Source organism: Eriocheir sinensis, chromosome 22, assembly GCF_024679095.1.
Source record: "Eriocheir sinensis breed Jianghai 21 chromosome 22, ASM2467909v1, whole genome shotgun sequence".
NCBI lineage: Eukaryota > Metazoa > Arthropoda > Malacostraca > Decapoda > Varunidae > Eriocheir > Eriocheir sinensis.
Window position 1 is genome coordinate 7384346 of NC_066530.1, and position 20613 is coordinate 7404958.

At 43.4% G+C, this 20613-nt stretch overlaps 1 protein-coding gene across 1 annotated transcript; it reads right to left on the minus strand.

Moving 5' to 3' along the window:
* Positions 1-8688: 8688 nt before the first annotated feature.
* Positions 8689-20014, minus strand: LOC127002283 (bile salt-activated lipase-like). Its single transcript, XM_050868094.1, has 10 exons — positions 19981-20014; positions 12518-12629; positions 12425-12451; positions 10978-11056; positions 10879-10944; positions 10780-10845; positions 10682-10714; positions 10515-10547; positions 10418-10483; positions 8689-10385 (listed from the first exon to the last, which is right to left on the minus strand). The coding sequence occupies exons 1-10, from the start codon at positions 20012-20014 to the stop codon at positions 10098-10100; spliced, it is 804 nt and encodes a 267-aa protein (XP_050724051.1). The 3' UTR covers positions 8689-10097.
* Between the last annotated feature and the right edge of the window lie 599 nt (positions 20015-20613).

The window sequence follows — 20613 nt, forward strand, 5'->3', positions numbered from 1 at the left end:
TGACAGGTAGACAGGCCGCTCCAAACAACAGGTAGACAGGCCGCTCCAAACAACAGGTAGACAGGCCGCTCCAAACAACAGGTAGACAGGCCGCTCCAGTGACAGGTAGACAGGTCGCTCCAAACAACAGGTAGACAGGCTACTCCAGTGACAGGTAGACAGGCCGCTCCAAACGACAGGTAGACAGGCCGCTCCAAACGACAGGTAGACAGGCCGCTCCAAACGACAGGTAGACAGGCCGCTCCAAACAACAGGTAGACAGGCCGCTCCAAACAACAGGTAGACAAGCCGGTCCAAACACAGCAGGTATACAGGCCGCTTCAAACACAACAGGTAGACAGGCCGCTCCAAACAACAGTAGACAGGTCGCTCCACACAACAGCAGGTTGACAGGCCTCTCCAAACACAACAGGTAGACAGGAGCATGAAGGAAGCCATGCACTCACATGGTACAAGGACGAGCTGCTCTCGGCGACAGCAAAACCAGACAAGCTGCGCCAGATGTCCAGACGTTCAGCAGCACACTTGTCCCTCGACACCACGAGCTGTCAGGACACAGGTGAGCCGACGCTACAGTTCTGTTTCATCACTAGCAGAGCTACTCCCGGCGTATGCAGCGACCCAATACGTGTCATTAACCCTTTCATTGCTAAACGCTCGCAGCAAGCGTTAGGCGTATTTTGCTTGTGGTGCTAAACGCTCGCTGCGAGCTCCACCTGCACTCAAATCTCCCGCATATGAGAGTGTTCCAACACTAATTCTCACAACACAGGATTGCCAATTAAGTGGGTTCTTCACTAAATTTGGTGGAAAATCATATCAGCCCAGTGTGGCAAACCTACGGATGAGTAACTGGTGGATGTTCTTGCCCAATATAGCGGCATTTTTGCATAGCTTCACCTATCACCTGACTGATTCTTTGACCAAATACAGTCGTCCCTCAAATAATACGGGGGTTAGGGACCCAGGATCCCCGTACTATTCGAAAATCCATATAAAATTAGTGCCTCCCTTAGAAACACTCCTAAGCTACGTTTGAGAGAGGGAATCGGGACTCTCGGAACGTCCCGAGTGATCTCAGACTCGTGACGCTACAGCACGAGTTGCCAACTTGGCACGTCTGCTGGCTCCCGGCTTTGAGAGGTGGAGCGCCTTCGTGCTGTGATGACATCATCAGCACATATGGCGGCCCAAACAAACACATATAAGTGTTTCCATTGCATTTCACCTCTCTGTGCCACCATAACCACTGCAGCTTCCTTTTCATCTTCTGTTGTAAGGAGTTCATCAGTCAGAACAGCTAGTTATGCATGTTAAACGTCGCCAGGAAGATCAGCATACGTCATTTTGCTACGAGTGAGACGCCATTACAATAACAACGATGAGGCTTAGAAAAAGGACAGCCTTTATCTCCACTCTTGCAGCACTCTTGGAGCACTGGTAGTTACTGCGGCAAGAATTTATTTTTGACTATGATTTTCAGGGTGTTTGCCCTGAGGGAGTAAGCCGTCTCAAAGGCTGTAGTTGGGACCGAAAGGGACAACTACCTCCCGAATTAAGATCAAGACCCAAGATGATAGATACAGCGAACACTGCTCTCATTCACGTGGTATGCTTTCCCTACGGCAACGTAACTTATCCCAAACCGTAACTTCTCCTAAATCTGAATTCTTCTTCAAGGTGAACAACTATCTCAACCGTATTGGGGTGCTTTCAGCAGGTGTTTTGGTAGAGCAGTGTTGCCACTCATGCCAAGGCTACTTGGTGCGACGAGCGGGAAATTTAAAAATCCTAAAAAAAATCTTCCATGACAATCCCTATGAAACCAAATCCGTACTATTGGACACCGTACAATTTGAGGGACGACTAGTTGTAAATATTGCAGTTGGCAATAATCCCTTGCCAGAGTCTGAAGGAGAGATGTCCGCAGTTACATCAATATGGCTGATCATCCCGCACGCACCAACGTAAGTGTTAACATTCAACACTCCCTGAACATGCATGTAGGTTCGCAAGAGAGGCATACATAACCGACTCCTATAGATCTGGACCTCCTCTTTCCAATGATGTTTTTGGTTTTTAGATGTGATGACTAATTTTTGAGATACAGAGGTTAAAAGAAACCCCCCATTGGGCTACCCGACTGCGCCTGAGGGGATAGTCGCGTCCGCACCGCGCGCAAGGAAAGGGTTAACTCAAGACGTGCCCTCCACGGACTTCTTGACTATATAGTCACGCCAGTAAATGTTGAGTGGCCTGCCTGATATATAAGGAGAGAGAAGTGCTTGCCTGAGGAGTGCATGTGGCCAGGATAGAACCCATGCTTGCAAGCACTTTTTTAAGTATGATGTTACTGGTAAAAATAAGCTCATTCATATTTGTATACAAGCATGAGATAATATTGCATCATATGAGGACACACATACACACACTTTGTGTATTTGGACGAGGAGATGATGAAGAAAATAATAGTTACAATTATAAGGCCAAGGTTGGAGTATGCAGCAGTGGTCTGGTCTCCTCATGAAAAGAACATAAGGAAACTGGAAAGAGTGCAGAGAGTGGCAATTAAGATGGTACCAGAACTTAAAGATTGGACTTATGAGGAGAGACTCAATAGCATGGGGCTCACAACCCTGGAGAGAAGGAGAGAAAGAGGAGACCTGATAGCGGTGTACAGGGTGGTGAGCGGGGTGGAGCATTTGGACTGAGAGGACCTGTGTGTGTGGAACGAGAGAAACGAGAGGACATGGAAAAAAGTTGAGGGCGACCACGTGTAGGCGAGATGTGAAAAAGTTTAGCTTCCCAAACAAAAGCATTGAGCTATGGAATAGACTGGAGGAGGAGGTGGTTTGTGCAAGAAACATTCATGATTTTAAGGAAAAGTTGGATAAGAGCGGATATGGAGACAGGACAGTGCGAGCGTAGCTCTTTCCCCTATGTCAACTAGGTAAATACACACACACACACACACACACACACACACACACACACACGAGGCAGGAAAACTGCGATGGCCGTTTGTCATTGCTGACAAGATAATGGATCGATTATATGTTGAGGGAAGGGGGATGGGAAAGTGCTATTCAAGACACTATATAGTGAAGAGGCCGCGGTTGAAACACTGGCATCGTTATGTGAGGCAGGAACCTTGACAAGATAATTAACCGTCTATATGGTGAGGGAAGGGGGATGGGAAAGTGCGGTCTAAGACATTAATCAAGAGGCCGCAGTTGAAAGGGGGGAAACAATGGTATCATTATGTGACTATGTGAGGACAAGAACACTGACAAGATAATTGACCATCTATATGGTGAGGGAATGGGAAAGTGCGCTCTAAAGCCCCGTTCACACTGTGCCGACTCTGTGCCACGACAACCCAGCGACTTCTGCATTGGACAAGTCGGCTCCCACGCTCCAAGAATGGGGAGAAATTTTTTTGGCGTCTTGGTGTCGGCTACCATGATTACCGACTGTCTGGGACATTCGGCCAACTAGTTAGCAGAATGTCTGCGACATGCTGCCAACTAGTCTCAAAATGAGTCAACGTTCAATTTTTGAAATGGCGCAATGTCTGCAACAACCACGACTCTGTCAACCGATTGGCCGACAGTCGCAGATGGTCTTGACGACAGTCTTCCAGATTGTCTGCCAACTGGTTGGCGGCTGGCCGACTAGCTGGCCGACGTGTAGTTGCCAAGGAGTTGGCCGACGGTCTTCCTGACGGTCTTTGCGACTGTCTTGACGACTGTCTTGGCGGCAGCCTTGCCGTTCCTTAAAATACGGAATCGCTCTGTATTCGAGAATAAAATGTATTATTCCGTTTTGAACCAATACGGAATGCCATTTGTTCAGTGGCGCATCCAGGATTTTTCCCAGAGGGGGCAAACACTTGAAAAACTTCGCCAAAACATTTGGCACCAGAAGTAGCGCTCTTTGATGTTAAATTCTACTGGAAATGATTGTACACTTTCTATAGTTGCTTTTGTATTCCATTGATTTTGTAATAAAGATGTAATGTGTATATTATAATGTACATGTGTATGTATGACTGTAAGTGTGGCGACACCCGGTCGGTGTCGCACAACAGGATGTCTAACAACACGTCGTGCTTTTGGCCGTGGGAAGCTGTGATGAACTGACACTAGGATCAACAAATGATGACTTTCATCAACAGTCATCAACCGGAAGCCCCACCCTTCCGGACGAACTACAAGCAAATAAAACAGGCGAACAACGCAGAGAAGAGGAGAGAAGACGGGTGACGGGCAGGCGAGCGGTGCTCTGCCGCCCCGCGCCCTGCAGCGGTGTGGCTGTCTCTGATTTCGTGCGTCTCGCTCACGTAAACTGTAAACCTTATGTAGTACAACTGTTAATATAGTTAAAATACATTTGGTATTTGTATCAACCTGAGAGAGAGAACTAAAGTGAACTAAAGTGAACTTATAACGGCTACCGCTCGGCCACACATCACTTAACTAAAAAGGCTATTGTGTTATCTCACCTTACTACAATCAACTTGTGAAAGCAGGCAACGGTATACCGGACCTCACGTGAGATAACAGTTCGCGCCTTAATCAAAAACACACAAAAAAGAAAACTGCTAACAAAAAGGTTAACAAAAATGGTGGCAGCGGTTTACGGACCTCTCCGAAGTGTTCTATAAGTGTTATCTCTAATATAACATAACATAAAATGCATGGTGGCTGGTGGCCGCCTCATCGTTAACCACGTTAAAAGAAAGTAACGCTCAAAAGTTATTAACATAAATGATGTGCAGCGTGGTTACGAACTACTCCGAATTGTTATATCTCTCTCTCAAACGTAGCTTCAGTGACAGTGTGTGGGGGCAGTGAACGGTATCGGACACAGCAAGCATACGCTGACATCAGCGCGCGGCTTTTCCTGCCCTAGTGAGTCGAGTCAGCACACAGCTGCACCCGAGAGTACACCCCGCCCCGCCCCGCACCTCCACACAGCCCGCGCGCCCCGCCTCGCACCTCCACACAACCAAGTTTCCTTGGAGGTGTCCAGGCATTTGTTTCTTCCTACGACACAACTCGTCGTAGGTGCGCACTTATCTTCGCCAGGCAACTCGGACCTTTGAGGGTGACTGGTGGGCGTATATTGTCTGCCCGCCGCCCCTCCCACCACCGCTACCAGACGGGGGACGGCAGACCCTGCCACCCCTGCAGCCCTGCCCTTGCCACCGGCGAGGCGAAGGACGCGAGCGTGCTGAGTAGTGGGGCATCGAGTTGCTGTCTTCAAGGTTTTTAACACATTCTAGCTGACACTACATACGGTTTCAGTAATTACACCACTTGCAACATTATTTCAGGTGAATTACTATTATTATGTTCATGTGTTTAGGCGTGTGGGGGCGTATCTAATCTATTAGATTTTTCAGCTGTTGATTTTTCTGGCGTGTGGATGTTTAATATTTTTCTTGAGTAACATGGTTACGCATTTTATGTATAATCATTCATTTTCTTTTCTCCTTTCTTTTGTGTGTTTTATTGCACAGTGGAGAAGTTATGTCTTGCTAAGCCTCACTCATTATTCTTTTTCCTCTTTTATTATGCATTTTATAAGCATAGGGGAGGAGTGAGCACATACTTTGCGGTGAATGATTATTACTTTACTTATTTTTGCAGCAATATTTTTTTTCTTTTACCATTTTACTCCTCATTTTACTAGTAACTCTTTTTAATGGCAGAGGAACCTGACCAGAGGACTATGAGGGGTGGGTAGAGATAAAGAACAGTGCCGTCAAGGATAACGGTAACTGTTCTCATGTAAGGAGTGTAGCAGTCTTCAAAGGGTGCTTGCTCCTCCTACGCTGCATGTGCAACCAAGAGGTATTTACCTTACTAATCCCACAATGGCTTCTGCCTCTAATCACCCACTAACAGCAACAGCAGTTAGGCCTTTCGCAGGGTAGCAAGGGAGGCAGATTATTCGGCCAGGGACTTCTTGTTTCAAAGTGAGATTGTCATGGACATTTCATTCGTGTCAAATCCGGGAGATTAAATATCTCTCAGCCGCTCGAAGGTCAATCCCGGGAACGGGCGCAGGGCCCTCATAAACAGGAGCGCGTTCACTGGACGGAAGGATTATGATGCGTTTTGGTCACTTTTTCTTGAAACATTTGGGGAAGATGGGCAACACAGCCTCATAAAGGGTGTATATTTTGCTGTGGACACTGTGCAAACGAGTGGCCTTTTTAATAGGCCAGTGGACGCCTATAGGCTATCTACTGATTTGATCTCGTGTTTTAAACAGGTAACTAGACAGATGGAGAAACCATTTCTGTAGCTAATGCTAGATTATTACTAGAGTTCCTTATGTACATGATTGTCCTTAAAGTTCCTCTTCGAAGGAGTGCAGTATCCCTTGACTACAGCCCCACTGGCAACCTACACGGTTTTATCAGCCAACTTTTATGGCATTTAAAGTAATTTTGTGTCATGTTTTAAGCTTCGTTTCCCGTCGACACGTTCGTCGGGGAGGGGGGCCTTCGCGACCCTCTGACCTAAACCTTTTTGGGTGTCACCAGCGGTAATAAAAAATTCCTTGGTGTGTTCTTTTACCCGTGGTTTAGGCAGAAATAGTCAGATAAATAGGTGGTTGGAAATTTGAGCTTTACGATTTTTTTTTCGCACAGAATGGTGCATAGTGATCGTCTCCAAAGACTAGCGCCGGCTTGAGGTTCAGCCTGACGCTGCTTTGTGTATCTTTCCACCACACGACTATAACCTGCATCCTCGCATCTACTAATTTATGTTTGGTTCCTAAGCTTTTGCCTGCATCTTTTTCATGCGAGAAGGGGAGTGCTTGAGTAATACTTTTCACTCTAACCCACTATTTTCTTTTATTGCTGAGTTGATGCAAGGCAGTCAGTCTTCTTAATTTAATTGGAGCCGTAATAACCGAGGGTGTAGACTAACATAGGGATAGGTACAATTTAATCTTGAACCTCATGTGCTTCTGCTTAAAACAGACTTTTTCTCTGCACTGACAGACTTAACTTAACTTGAGCAGATGCTGTCCCTAACTTTTATCGTAACCAGCATGTGAATATCTGTAAGCTTTGGAAGTAAGCAGACAAGTCTTACTTACCCTTACTTGACATACCACTGTTACCCGTTACGGGAATTATTTTTGGCGTCAAAGATGTCAGTCATCCACGTTCGTTACGATCGAGGGATAGGTGGAAATTTGTCTTTGTCATTTGATGTTTATTAATGCTGGAATTACTTTAATCAATTATGCTGGAATTATATATTTCAGTGAGATTTGTTATAACAGTGACTTCACAACTTAGTGACAGGATTTTCTTTTATAGTACTGTAGACCTGAAAAACGGAGTATTAGGAGTTAGTGGTGCTGACTGCCGATGCTTCTAAGGTTCTCCAGACTTGTCCTTGTTATCACATTGTAATTAATAGGAGACTCTACGGATAACATTACCTCTTTTCACACAACCTTATCTATTGTTGTAAACCCCACCCGTCTCGAAGGCGTGCCGAGGGTAACGACACTGGCAATTAATTGTCACGCAACGGATGAGTGTTTCTCTGCGACAGTTTTGTGTCCAGGTGTGACTCGAAGGTTCAGTGTGTAGCAGATCTTCTTCAAGGATTGTTCCTTTTTCTTTTCACTATTCCAAATAGCTCCATTACCATGTATCCTAATGACAGTTTAGTCAATTTAATTTTACTAGGATGTATCATGTAAATAATTTTTCGAGCTATTATTTTGTTTTCTCGGAATAGTACTGAGCTTCCATGTCCACGACTCTAGTCCTGTTTACCTCGCCCTGTATGTACCTTGCCCATTTCTTGTTACTTCCATGATTATTTTTAATTATCATTGGCATTTCCCGATGCTGTATCGTTAGGCGGGCTCTGACTTGTATATATATATTTTTTTTAATGCAATAACAGGACCTCGTTTAACTAGTACACATTGTGCGACTGTAACATGGGTAGGTACACTGCTTTTAAAGGTCGGGTGAGTCGCGAGGTCGCGACTTTTAGAGAACCGAGCGATGTAATGTGTATATTATAATGTACATGTGTATGTATGACTGTAAGTGTGGCGACACCCGGTCGGTGTCGCACAACAGGATGTCTAACAACACGTCGTGCTTTTGGCCGTGGGAAGCTGTGATGAACTGACACTAGGATCAGCAAATGATGACTTTCATCAACAGTCATCAACCGGAAGCCCCACCCTTCCGGACGAACTACAAGCAAATAAAACAGGCGAACAACGCAGAGAAGAGGAGAGAAGACGGGTGACGGGCAGGCGAGCGGTGCTCTGCCGCCCCGCGCCCTGCAGCGGTGTGGCTGTCTCTGATTTCGTGCGTCTCGCTCACGTAAACTGTAAACCTTATGTAGTACAACTGTTAATATAGTTAAAATACATTTGGTATTTGTATCAACCTGAGAGAGAGAACTAAAGTGAACTAAAGTGAACTTATAACGGCTACCGCTCGGCCACACATCACTTAACTAAAAAGGCTATTGTGTTATCTCACCTTACTACAATCAACTTGTGAAAGCAGGCAACGGTATACCGGACCTCACGTGAGATAACAGTTCGCGCCTTAATCAAAAACACACAAAAAAGAAAACTGCTAACAAAAAGGTTAACAAAATAACAAAAGTGAAGTAAAAAAAAAAAAGGGGGTGGGGGCTTTTTATTCACTAAAAATCAATGAACAATATTCATACAATATGTGCATAGCAAACCATTATTTTTACAGTTGTTTTTCATAAGTGATAAAAATTAAATAATATGTCAATGTATTGAATTTGTAACTCCTTATCACTAGGCACTGCCACTAGTAACTTAGTAAGAAACTTCTTTAGTTTTATAATACCACAAATTTGCTTAATATATAATATCTAGTTTATATATTAAATGAATTCAAAATCTAACCCATTCATAAATGCTTAACAAAATGTATACAACAATTTAGAATATTACATGTGTGTGATACTCTTCAAAACATGGTTCCATGCAGAGTGGAACACCACATTCTTGGCAGTGGTATCGAGTGTCTGAGCGCTGCTGCATGTATCTGTCCTTCTCCTCTTTGACCGATTCCTGGGAGCATGTAACCAGGCAGTGGGCGATGGAACAAATGAGGCAGCACCAGCTGGGGTGCATGGTGTCGGCGGCAGGCTAGTTCAGCAAACGCTAACTCTTCATCACTTACTTCCTCGCTTTCAGCATCACCCTCTCCACTATACACATAAACTTTATCTATATTACTATCATCTAAGCCTAGGCCTAAGCAAAGAGTTCCTGTTTTTTACATGATAAAGGATATGAGGGATTGATTATAAGGTTTAACCGACTGATTTAAAGAGTACCTAAAGCGTTCGAGCAGGAAGTATCAATCACCTTAAACAGTTAATCCACTCTAATGTACTCCCAAAGCCGAGTAATTCCTGTTCTCATCATAATACAGGATTTGAGGTTGTGTTATGTCTGCCTCTCTCTCACACTACTCTACTAAATGCGATCAAGCCGCAAGTATCATTTAAGGCTTCTAGAGGGTTATCACTATCAGAGCTACCAGAATAATCAACAATTGCTCCATCATCCTCACTGAAAAGTAAAGCTCGCGTCTGCTCTACATTCAGGGAGGCCTGACGTCTACTCGACATGATTACTCATTATGTACTGACTCTGAGAGCATAACCAGGACTCGTATCTTCAAGAGTGATATGCCAGACACTCCCAGAGGAATAGTTATCGCCCATACAAAGCAAGCATGTGGAGCAGAAACAAGATATTTGAAAAACGTCATGTGATGTGAGAAACCTGTCGGCATACCCAACAGAAGCATGTCATGTGACGTGAATCACACCTTATGGATTAATGAAGTCAAACAAAACTATCAGATTAATGTAATGATGAAGTCCAGTATAGAATTTCACTTTCTTGTCATAATCTTTGAAGAAGTTTTCTGTGAATTTCAAACTATCTACTACCTGTCATAAGTTAACTTTCTCCACAGTTGTATGATTGAAATCATCTAGCAATACCCCAATCATATTAGAGGAAAGTTCAGTCTGTGATGCTCACGATATTTTCTGCAGAGTCTCTTCCTGATATTCTTGTAGTTCTTCAGTCAGCACCTCAGGGCAGGCTTGGGCGTCACCAGTCTGCACCTCAGGGCAGGCTTGGGAGTCACCAGTCAGCACCTCAGGGCAGGCTTGGGCGTCACCAGTCTGCACCTCAGGGCAGGCTTGGGAGTCACCAGTCAGCACCTCAGGGCAGGCTTGGGAGTCACCAGTCAGCACCTCAGGGCAGGCTTGGGCGTCACCAGTCTGCACCTCAGGGCAGGCTTGGGCGTCACCAGTCAGCACCTCAGGGCAGGCTTGGCGTCACCAGTCTGCACCTCAGGGCAGGCTTGGGCGTCACCAGTCAGCACCTCAGGGCAGGCTTGGGCGTCACCAGTCTGCACCTCAGGGCAGGCAGGCGTCACCAGTCAGCACCTCAGGGCAGGCTTGGGCGTCACCAGTCAGCACCTCAGCGCAGGCTTAGGCGGCGTCACCAGTCAGCACCTCAGGGCAGGCTGGGGCGTCACCAGTATGCACCACAGGGCAGGCTTGGGGTCATCAGTCTGCACCTCAGGGGAGGCTTGGGAGTCATCAGTCAGCACCTCAGGGCAGGCTTGGGCGTCACCAGTCAGCACCTCAGGGCAGGCTTGGGGTCATCAGTCAGCACCTTAGGGCAGGCTTGGGGGTCATCAGTCAGCACCTCAGGGCAGGCTTGGGGGTCACCAGTCAGCACCTCAGGGCAGGCTTGGGGGTCATCAGTCAGCACCTCAGGGCAGGCTTGGGGGTCACCAGTCAGCACCTCAGGGCAGGCTTGGGGGTCATCAGTCAGCACCTCAGGGCAGGCTTGGGGGTCATCAGTCAGCACCTCAGGGCAGGCTTGGGAGTCACCAGTCAGCACCTCAGGGCAGGCTTGGGCGTCACCAGTCAGCACCTCAGGGCAGGCTTGGGGGTCATCAGTCAGCACCTCAGGACAGGCTCTTGGGAAGCACAAAAGCACACTATTTCAACAGTTGAAACACGTACCTCGGTCAGGATAACAATAATTAGTGTGTGTTAGGGTTGCACCGATTAATCGGCAGGTAATCGGTAATCGGCCTTATCGGCCATTTTGCCGATTAATCGGTAATCGGCCTTTTGGCCGATTAATCGGGCCGATTATCAACATTTTTTTCTCTCTTTTATGGTGCAATGTACATAACACAATATCATTAATATTGATATAAGGATGGTGATGTTACCAAAACTCTTGACACACCTTTCCACAGCATTTATTACAAACAAGTTAATATGCAAATGTACATTAGACAATTCAAATTACATTTGAATTAATAATATGAAATACCTATATTTCCTTTAACTGTATCTAGAAAAAATAAACCAAAAAATATATACTTATTTCAACTCCTATAGTACAGTAACAGTAATATCATTCACCATATCTGTTGTGATTAAGGAAACAAATCATTGTAATATAATGAAAAGCATGGAACTAGACAAGTAATTGTTCTCAGTACTTTAAAATGAACACTGTTAAAAATCATAATGCGAAAACTAAAAATGTTTTAATTGAGTATTATGATTCACTATGTCTGCCGTGCATAGGAAAAAAATAATGCAATATATCATGAAAAGTATGAAATTAAACCATTTATTTTTCTCAATACTGTACTTTAAACTGAACACTCTTAAATATATTACAATGCAACAACAAAACATTGATCGAGTAATATCATTCAATATGGCTGCCGTACATAAGGAAACAAGGTCATGTAATATAATTAAATTATGGAACTAAATTTTTTTTTTTCTTAGTACTTTAAATTTAGCACTCTTAAATACATTTTAATTAACACTTTAATTGAGTAATAGCATTCATGAGAAGTATGGAACTAAACAGTATTTTTTCGCAGTACTTGAGCACTCTTAAACTAATCATACATTAATAATGTAAAAACAAAAAAATAATAGCATTCAAAGTCTCCATACAAAAGATGACAGCTGCCCAGTAAACAAAGTTGTAAACATGAGAGTAGAGGTATGTCTCTAACTTTGTGATATCAGTATCCACTCCAGTAATAATATTAATATTAATCTCATTTACAATTTCAAAGTAATCGGCCGATTAATCGGTATCGGCCGATTATTGGCAACCGATTAATCGGTAATCGGTAATCGGCCCAACTGCTTATCGGTGCAACCCTAGTGTGTGTGCAAAAGAATGAGACACAAAAAGGAAATATACGAAATAATCAGAATGAACAAATATCTTAAAAGTAAATATAAAATAATCGAGTGAATAAAAAAATAAAAGGATGAATAGAAATGTAACTGGATCCAATATTAACCTGCTTGTTTGTGTAAATGTAGAACCCCTCGCGCAGCATCCAAATCTTTAGTTCGGTTCTTCCTTGTCAGGCAATGTCAGCAATCGCTCATACCGTTCCAGTGACTTCATTGCATGGGGCTCATTGGGTATAAAGTTCTTTTGCCCAAGGTTCAGTACAAGTGCCCAGTCAGGATTGTTTTTGACATGAATGGCAGCTGGAGCCCCTGAAAAGATAAACCAATGATTATGAAGACCACTCTGTGCAACATGCTCAAACTTAGTTTATTCAAAGAATCAATGTGAAAGACATGTTATGGAGCCATCCAGTGACTAACAACAAAGCTACCAGCATGGCTGAAAATGACTATCCCTAATAATGATATTAGTTTTATTTCGCCCATCGGCATATATAAAAAAACAGGACAAGTAAATGAACGAGATCAAAATCGAGATACATATACACTTTAATAGAAGACAGCTTTATGATCATATATGCGTGTGCACGGCACACTTATGCACAATCTACAAGTACAGAAGGCTCAGCCACTCCTGCCACATAGATCCACATACATAGGCCGAGCTCTGTCTGACGGAGGTTATGATGGAGTTCCCAGATTGTTCCACTCTACTTCTCATACTGTACGTGGCGTGGCGACGCAGCTCAGCCAGACAGCTCATCCCGTGCCCGGTGAAGGCCAGGGATGAGCTGGTCCATCTAGGAAGCCCCAGAATCCGCTTGAGGATGTCGTTATGACAGACCCTAAGACGGTTCACGGAGGCAGCCCTATGCCGCAACCACAGCGAGTTGCAGTAGAGAGAGTAGCAGTGGCTCCTGAATAACTCCAACTCCACCCCCGTGCTGCAGAAGGAGAATTTCCTCAGCAGCGTGTTGCCGATGACTGTGAGCTTGGTGGTCTGCTTCTTGATGTCATCATCATCAGTCCGTTCCCTGTTGATGATATGGCCCAGGTATGTGAATCTATCCACAAATGTAAGTGCACTCCCACTTAGCCATCCTGATGTCTGGTAGTCCACCCTGGAGTGTAGCATGGCAGCATACACCTGACACACTCCAATAAGGTCATGCAGAGCCTCCACTGTGGGCGCCATCAGTACCATATCATCAGCATAACTCAGCGAGGTGATGCACCCATCATTAAGTGGCAGCCTGTGCCTGTGTCACGCAGAGCGGCAGTGAGATCATCTGCGTAGACATTGTACAGGTAGGAAGACAGGATTCCTCCCTGGCGAATACCATTGGCTGTCTTAAATGGCAGCAAATTCCTGGGTAGTGTACCAGTACATTAGGAGCTTGACAATGTACCCAGGAGTTCCCTTGATAAGCAGTTTATTAAACAGCTTCCAGTAGTTCACTCTGTCAAAGGCCTTGCTGGCGTCAAGGAAGCAAAGGTAGACAGGTAAGCCCCTGGAAGTGTAGTACTCAGTGATATTCTCAACGTCCACACGCACATCTCAGTGCCGTGCCCTTTCTTGTAACTAAACTGATTGTCCAGCGTGTTCAGGTAGGCCTCTAGGCGGTGCTGCACTGCCTTCTCAATCACTTTTGACAAGGCAGTCGCATTGGCAATGGGCCTATAGTTGCTAGAGAGAGCAGGGTTTTTAACCTTGCTCTTTAGCAAGGGAACTATTTGCACTGCTAAGAGTAGTTGCATTTAGTGATAACCATTTATTTCAATAAAAAAAAACAAAAAAAATGTCTAGGCATGGCACTAGAACTACATAAGTTAATTAAAAAAAAAAAAAAAAAAAAAAAAAAAAAAAAAAAATGGTCACTTGCCCTGTAATGCGGCTGCTTTATGTGGAAACCAAGGCAAGCATTAAAGGAAGAAATGGCTTTCACAAAGATACATACTGTCTACATACCTAATAATAACTACATAGTGATTCAACAGACTTTATCTACATATTTAACAATAATTGATGCTTTGCGCAGTGGCAGTATCGTAACCAATGAGGTTTATCCTAGGTGCGTTGTTGTTTTGGAACATTTAAAGAAGTAATGGTAACTACAACAAAAAAAGTGTTAGGGATGAAAGTGGTGAGAGATGGAAAAAGAAAAGGAAATTCATGGTGGACAGAAGAGATAAGGAGGATAGTAAAAGAGAAAAGGGAACTTTTTAAGAAAACTCAAGAAAGAAATGTGGTTGAACAAGTAAAAAGGGAAAGGAAAAAGAAATATAGAGAATGCAAAATGAAATTAAAACAAGCAATAAAAGAGAGCAAGAAGAGAGTTGATGAAGACTTTGGAAAAAGACTAAGTGAAAAATATAAAGGGAACAGGAAATCATATTGGAAAGAAGTAAAAAACGAAAGAAATGCAGGAAATATCTCCTCAAGTAAAATAAATGAAGTCATGGATGAGAATGGAAAGATGTTGAAAGACGGGGAAGCTGTGAAAGACAGATGAAGAGAATATTTCAAAAACTTAATGAATTTTGAGGATGGACATTCAGCAGCTGTAACAGCAGCAGTTTTGAGTAGAGGTAGAGGAGGAGTATATAAAGAAAGAAGTATAATATATGAAGAAGTAAATCAAGCAATGAAAAGATTAAAAAATGGAAAGGCAGCAGGAATTGATGGAATCACAGCAGAAATGTTGAAGTGGAAGTGTGAATGGAATTATTCTTTGCGTGTTCTGGATGATTCGTCTTGAGATGACGCTTGAGTTTCAATGGTTTCATTGACTCTGCACTCAGGACAGCATGGCACAAAACACACTGTGGTTTCTCAATAATTGCTAGTACAGAGTCTACAGACAGATACATATACCTGCAGACACACATACACATTCACACAGGCACATACACTCACAGGCACGCATACAGACACCCCCAATTTCATCTAATGACAATGAACCACTGTAACATACAATTTTTTGCACTGAAACATGAAACAAAAAAATATGTAAGAGCATAAAAAATGTAATTGTTTAGTTGAAATTAATATTATCCCAAGCCACTTCTAGCAAGGCTACGCGACCCCCAGGGGGTTGCAACCCAATGGTTGGGAACCCCCGTACTATACTGTCAATTCCATTTACATATGAATTTTATGGGATCAGTAATCACATATCAGTGAGTGCAGAAAAGGATCAGGCACCTTGTCCCCCCTTATAAAGGTATTAATCGCTCAAAGGCGAGGGTGTTAGGGCACAACACGCCCCTCATTGTTGCAAGGTTCTATCAGTACTCTCCAGGTGTACAGCTATCGGTTGGAATTCTTTTGTCTGTCTTCCTCTTCTTTATTGTTTTCTTCGATGTAATTCTTCTCTTTTCTCTCATTTCTAATCCTTTTTCTATGTATTCATTTGTTACAAACAAATTTTTCATATCCATATCCATATCTTCATATCCATATTTGTTCCAAAACTGTTACATGGGTTACAAACTTCACCCTGAAGATTGATGCATGTTTGATTTTCCAACATTTATTCCATACTTTGCCATGCCAGCTAATGCGCCACAGTTACCGTGCCACACCCACGTAGTAGCCATTTAAATCTCCTTGCTATTGGCATTTAAAGTTGTCTGACCATTCGAAAACCAAAGGATAGAGGGTTGCCATAGACCATATAACTCAATTTCGTATTTTTTAAAAATTATTTTCATATTTTCATGGTGGACTCTCCCCTTGAGATAGTTTTGTGACTAGAGGTACATCTTATACACCAAAATATGTTGTCCACACCTACTCTCTGTCCTGCAGTATCTTTTTAAATAAATTTAGGCATGCAAAGCAAATCATACTCACTGTGTTGTGTCTGCCATCCTTGTGTTTCCTCTGCTGCCAACACCCAGGAGTCATGTCTTGCGGGGAAAAAGACAGCCTGGCATAACTAGACATCTTGGATGCCATGACTATACAAGGTTCAGTCAAGACATCTTGCTCTGTCTTGAATGCAAAGATGCATCTCAACACCCCCACACACAGCAGCACTAGAGCACAATACAGCACCTCAGAAATGGATCTTCATGTGTGCAGAGATATCCCCCTTTGTCTTGAAGTCCTTTCCGCAAACATCACACTTGAACTCTCTCAGGCCAGTGTGTCTGTGGATGTGATTGTTTAATACAAACTTTGAAAAAAATCTCTTGCCACACTCTGGGCACTCATGATTTCTTTCACCAGTGTGTGTTACAATGTGTACATCAAGGTCACTTTTCCGGGTGAATCTCTTACCGCATTCTAGACATTCATGATTTTTTTCACCGGTGTGTGTCAAGATATGTCTGTTGAGAGCACCCTTCTGGGTGAATCTCTTTCCACATTCTAGACATTCATGTTTTCTTTCACCAGTGTGTGTTAGGATGTGTGCCTTAAGGGTACTCTTATGGGCTAATGTCTTCCCACATTCAAGACATACATGTTTTCTTTTAATGTGTGTAAGGGTATGTGAGATGAGGTTACACTTCTGGATAAATCTCTCGCCACATTCTAGACATTCATGAGTTTTTTCACCAGCATGTGTAAGAGTATGTATGTTGAGGTCATTCTTCAAGGTGAATTTCTTTCCACAGTCTAGACATTCATGACTTTCAGTAGCGTGTGCCAGGGTGTGTCTTTTGAGATTACTCTTCAGGGTAAACCTCTTTCCACATAAATGGCACACATGATTCTTTTCCCCAGCATGTGTCAGTGTGTGCTTGCGGAGGGCATGCTTATAGGCAAATAACTTTCCACAGTTTAAACATTCATGATTTTCACCAGTGTGTGTGTCAGTGTGTTTGTCTAGGTCATATTTCCGGATGAATCTCTTTCCACATTCTAGACATTCATGATTTTTTTCACCGGTGTGTGAAAAGATGTGTCTGTTGAGGGCACCCTTAAGGGCGAATCTCCTTCCACATTCTAGACATTCATGTTTTCTTTCACCAGTGTGTGTTAGGATGTGTGTGTTAAGGGCGCTCGTATAGAAAAATCTCTTTCCACATTCTGGACATTTATGATCTCCTACACCAGTGTGTGTTAGGATGTGATCATTGAGATTACTCTTCCAGGCAAAACTCTTTCCACATTCTAGACATTCATAATTTCTTTCCCCAGTGTGTGTAGGTGTGTGTTTTTTGAGGTTACTCTTCAGGGCAAATCTCTTTCCACAGTCTGGACATTCATGATTCTTTTCCCCAGTGTGTGTGAGGGTGTGGTCCTTGAGGTGACTTCTCTGGGCAAATCTCTTTCCACATTCAAGACATTCATGTTTTCTTTCCCTAGCATGTGTAAGAGTATGTATGTCAAGGTCATTCTTCAAGGTGAATCTCTTTCCACATTCTGGACATTCATGATTCTTTTCTCCAGTGTGTGTAAGGGTGTGCTCCTTTAGGTGACCCATCTGGGTAAATCTCTTTCCACATTCAAGACATTCATGATTTCTTTCACCAGCATGTGTAAGAGTATGAATGTCGAGGTCATTCTTCAAAGTGAATCTCTCTCCGCAATCTAGACATTCATGACTTTCGCTAGTGTGTGTAAGGGTGTGTCTGTTGAGGTGAGACTCACTGGCAAACCTTTTCCAGCATAACTGACATTCGTGTGTTGTTTCATCAATGTGTGTGAGGGTGTGTTTATTGAGGGTCCTCTTCTGGGTGAATCTCTTTTCACAAACTTGGCACACATACTTTTTCTCACCAGCATGCATATCCATGTGATTGTTGAGGGAACTCTTCTGGGTGAATCTCTTTTCACAAACTTGGCACACATACTTTCTTTCACCAGTGTGTGTACGCATGTGTCTGTTGAGGGTACTCTTCTGGGTGAATCTCTTCCCACATTCTAGACATGCATGATTTTTTTCTCCGGTGTGTAGTAAGATGTGTTTGTTGAGGTCAGAGTCCCTGGTGAAGCTTTTCCTACATAAGAGACATTCATAATTTTTTTCACCAGTGTGTGTAAGGATGTGATTGTTGAGGTGACACCTCTGGAGAAATCTCTTTCCACATTCTAGACATTCATGCTTTCTTTCCCCAGTGTGTGTAGGTGTGTGTTTTTTGAGGTTACTCTTCAGGGCAAATCTCTTTCCACAGTCTGGACATTCATGATTCTTTTCCCCAGTGTGTGTAAGGCGGTGAACCTTGAGGTGACTCCTCTGGGTAAATCTCTTTCCACATTCTAAACATTCAAATTTTTTTTCATCATCTTGTGTATGAGTGTGTTTGTTGAGGTGACTCTTTGTCTTGAACCTTTTTCCAGGCTCATGGCAATCATTACTTCTTTCACCACTGTGTGTGGGTATGTTTGTTGAGGTTACCCTTCTCAAAGAATCTTTTTCAACACTCTTTGCACTCATGATTTCTTTCAGCAGTGTGAGCAAGGCTGTGTCTAGTAAGCTTGCTCTCAGTTTTAAATCTCGCACTCCTGACTCTCAGTCTTTTCCTTTCCTTTGTGGAAGGAGGTGCCAGCAGCAAGGTGGTGGTGGTGGTGGTGGTGCTTCTGACCACCCCTGATCCTCACAGCAGTTGCAGTCTGCTGCCTAGCCTTGCAACCTTCACTGCTACACTGCTCCTGACATGAGAAGTTGGCTGTTCTTGCAGGAACCTCAGGAAAACAAGGTGAGCGATGAACTAGGGGGTTCTCAGCACACTAACAGGCTCAGATGCCCCCTTCAGCACCAGTAGTGGCATTCAGCACACACAGTCCTGTGTTGTCTCTGTGCAGTGTTCCACCCAGCAAGGCCAACATCCCTTCCTGACGTGAAAGAGATGGTGTTAATCCGTGCATTATTCAATACATACATATACTTGCCTAATAGAAAAGTGTTTACAACATACTTATACATTTGCACTTAAAAACAATTAGCCTAGTAGTATTTGTTTCTATCTATTATCAAGGAGTCATAAAAAGCATTTTGGGAACCCATGCTTTCAATATTTCACAAACAGTAACAACCTGCTTTACCTCATTTCAACATATGCAATATATGACTTTATGCTAAAGTTCTAGAGAACCATATTTGACGGCTTAAAAGACGCACTTTTTTTCCCAAAAATGTCCCAGAAAATCAGCCTGCATCTTATAAGGTCAAGGTTCAGCTTTGGGTTACTGGCTAGTAAAGTTTTAGTGCTGCAGTGACACTTAACCCCTTCAACACGAGGACACGTATACTGCGTCCTTGCGTGCCCCATACCATATCCGAGGACGCACATACTGCGTCCTGGCTCGCTTTAGCCAATATACAAGTAATTTTTATCTATATTCATGCTTACATCTCAAAATAATCAATTAATTTATGCTTCTGTATGAGCATCATTTAATTCTGCATGTTTTCATATATAATACATGATGATTATGTTGAGTGTATGGCTGAAAACTTGTTATATTCAATAGCAACATTTGAAATTTGGCGCGCGCGACCAGCCCGGATACGGCGCCGAGCGCTGTTTTGGCCCGGCCGTAGTGAAGGGGTTCAGAGGTCCGTTTCAAGGGTTTATATGTCAAAAAAATCGTTTCCTGCAAAAAACTTCCGTAGAATTATAGAAAGCATGACCTTTTTAATAATATACTATCATATATGTACATAGATAAATTGGGTCGGAAAAATGTTTTATTACTCGTACTCACTGCGCCAACGCGTCTCGGAGGCCTGAACTCTCATGCGCGTGCGTGTGGTATTCTAAGCAGAAAAATTACCAAAAAATGTTTTTTCCCCGTCTTATTTTGAAATTTTCTACACCACTTGCTCATTCCAAGCTGGCAACTCTGGATTGTGAGTCAAGAGCCGTGGGGTGCTCTCTGCTTTCTCACACATCTCAGCTATCAACCCGCCTTTGTCATGTGTGGGTATGTAGCATTTCCCTGCAGAAATCTCGTAGTTTTTATGCTTGAAAACATGCCACGACCCTCTAAGAAGGCCCACAGGAGAGAATGTGCTATAGCTGTCAGGAGGAGGCAGCTAGAGACACAAGAAAGCTCTACAGCCACTACAACATCTGAGCCTGGTGCTGAGGGGGAGTGATTTACAGACCCCCCTCCAGAGAGGGCATCTGTAAATCACTTATCTTAAGACCAGAAGTCAAAATAGCTACAGGTACAGTCGGCTATAGAGTAGTGTCACACTGTCCAGTAAGTATCGTTCAGAAAGCGACATCTGGCAACCTCTCCAAGCGACATGAAAATTATCCTATCCTATCGACATCGTACTGTTGTGGTAATTGGTGGTCACAGGTGCACTCTCCATAATTTTAAGATAGATAT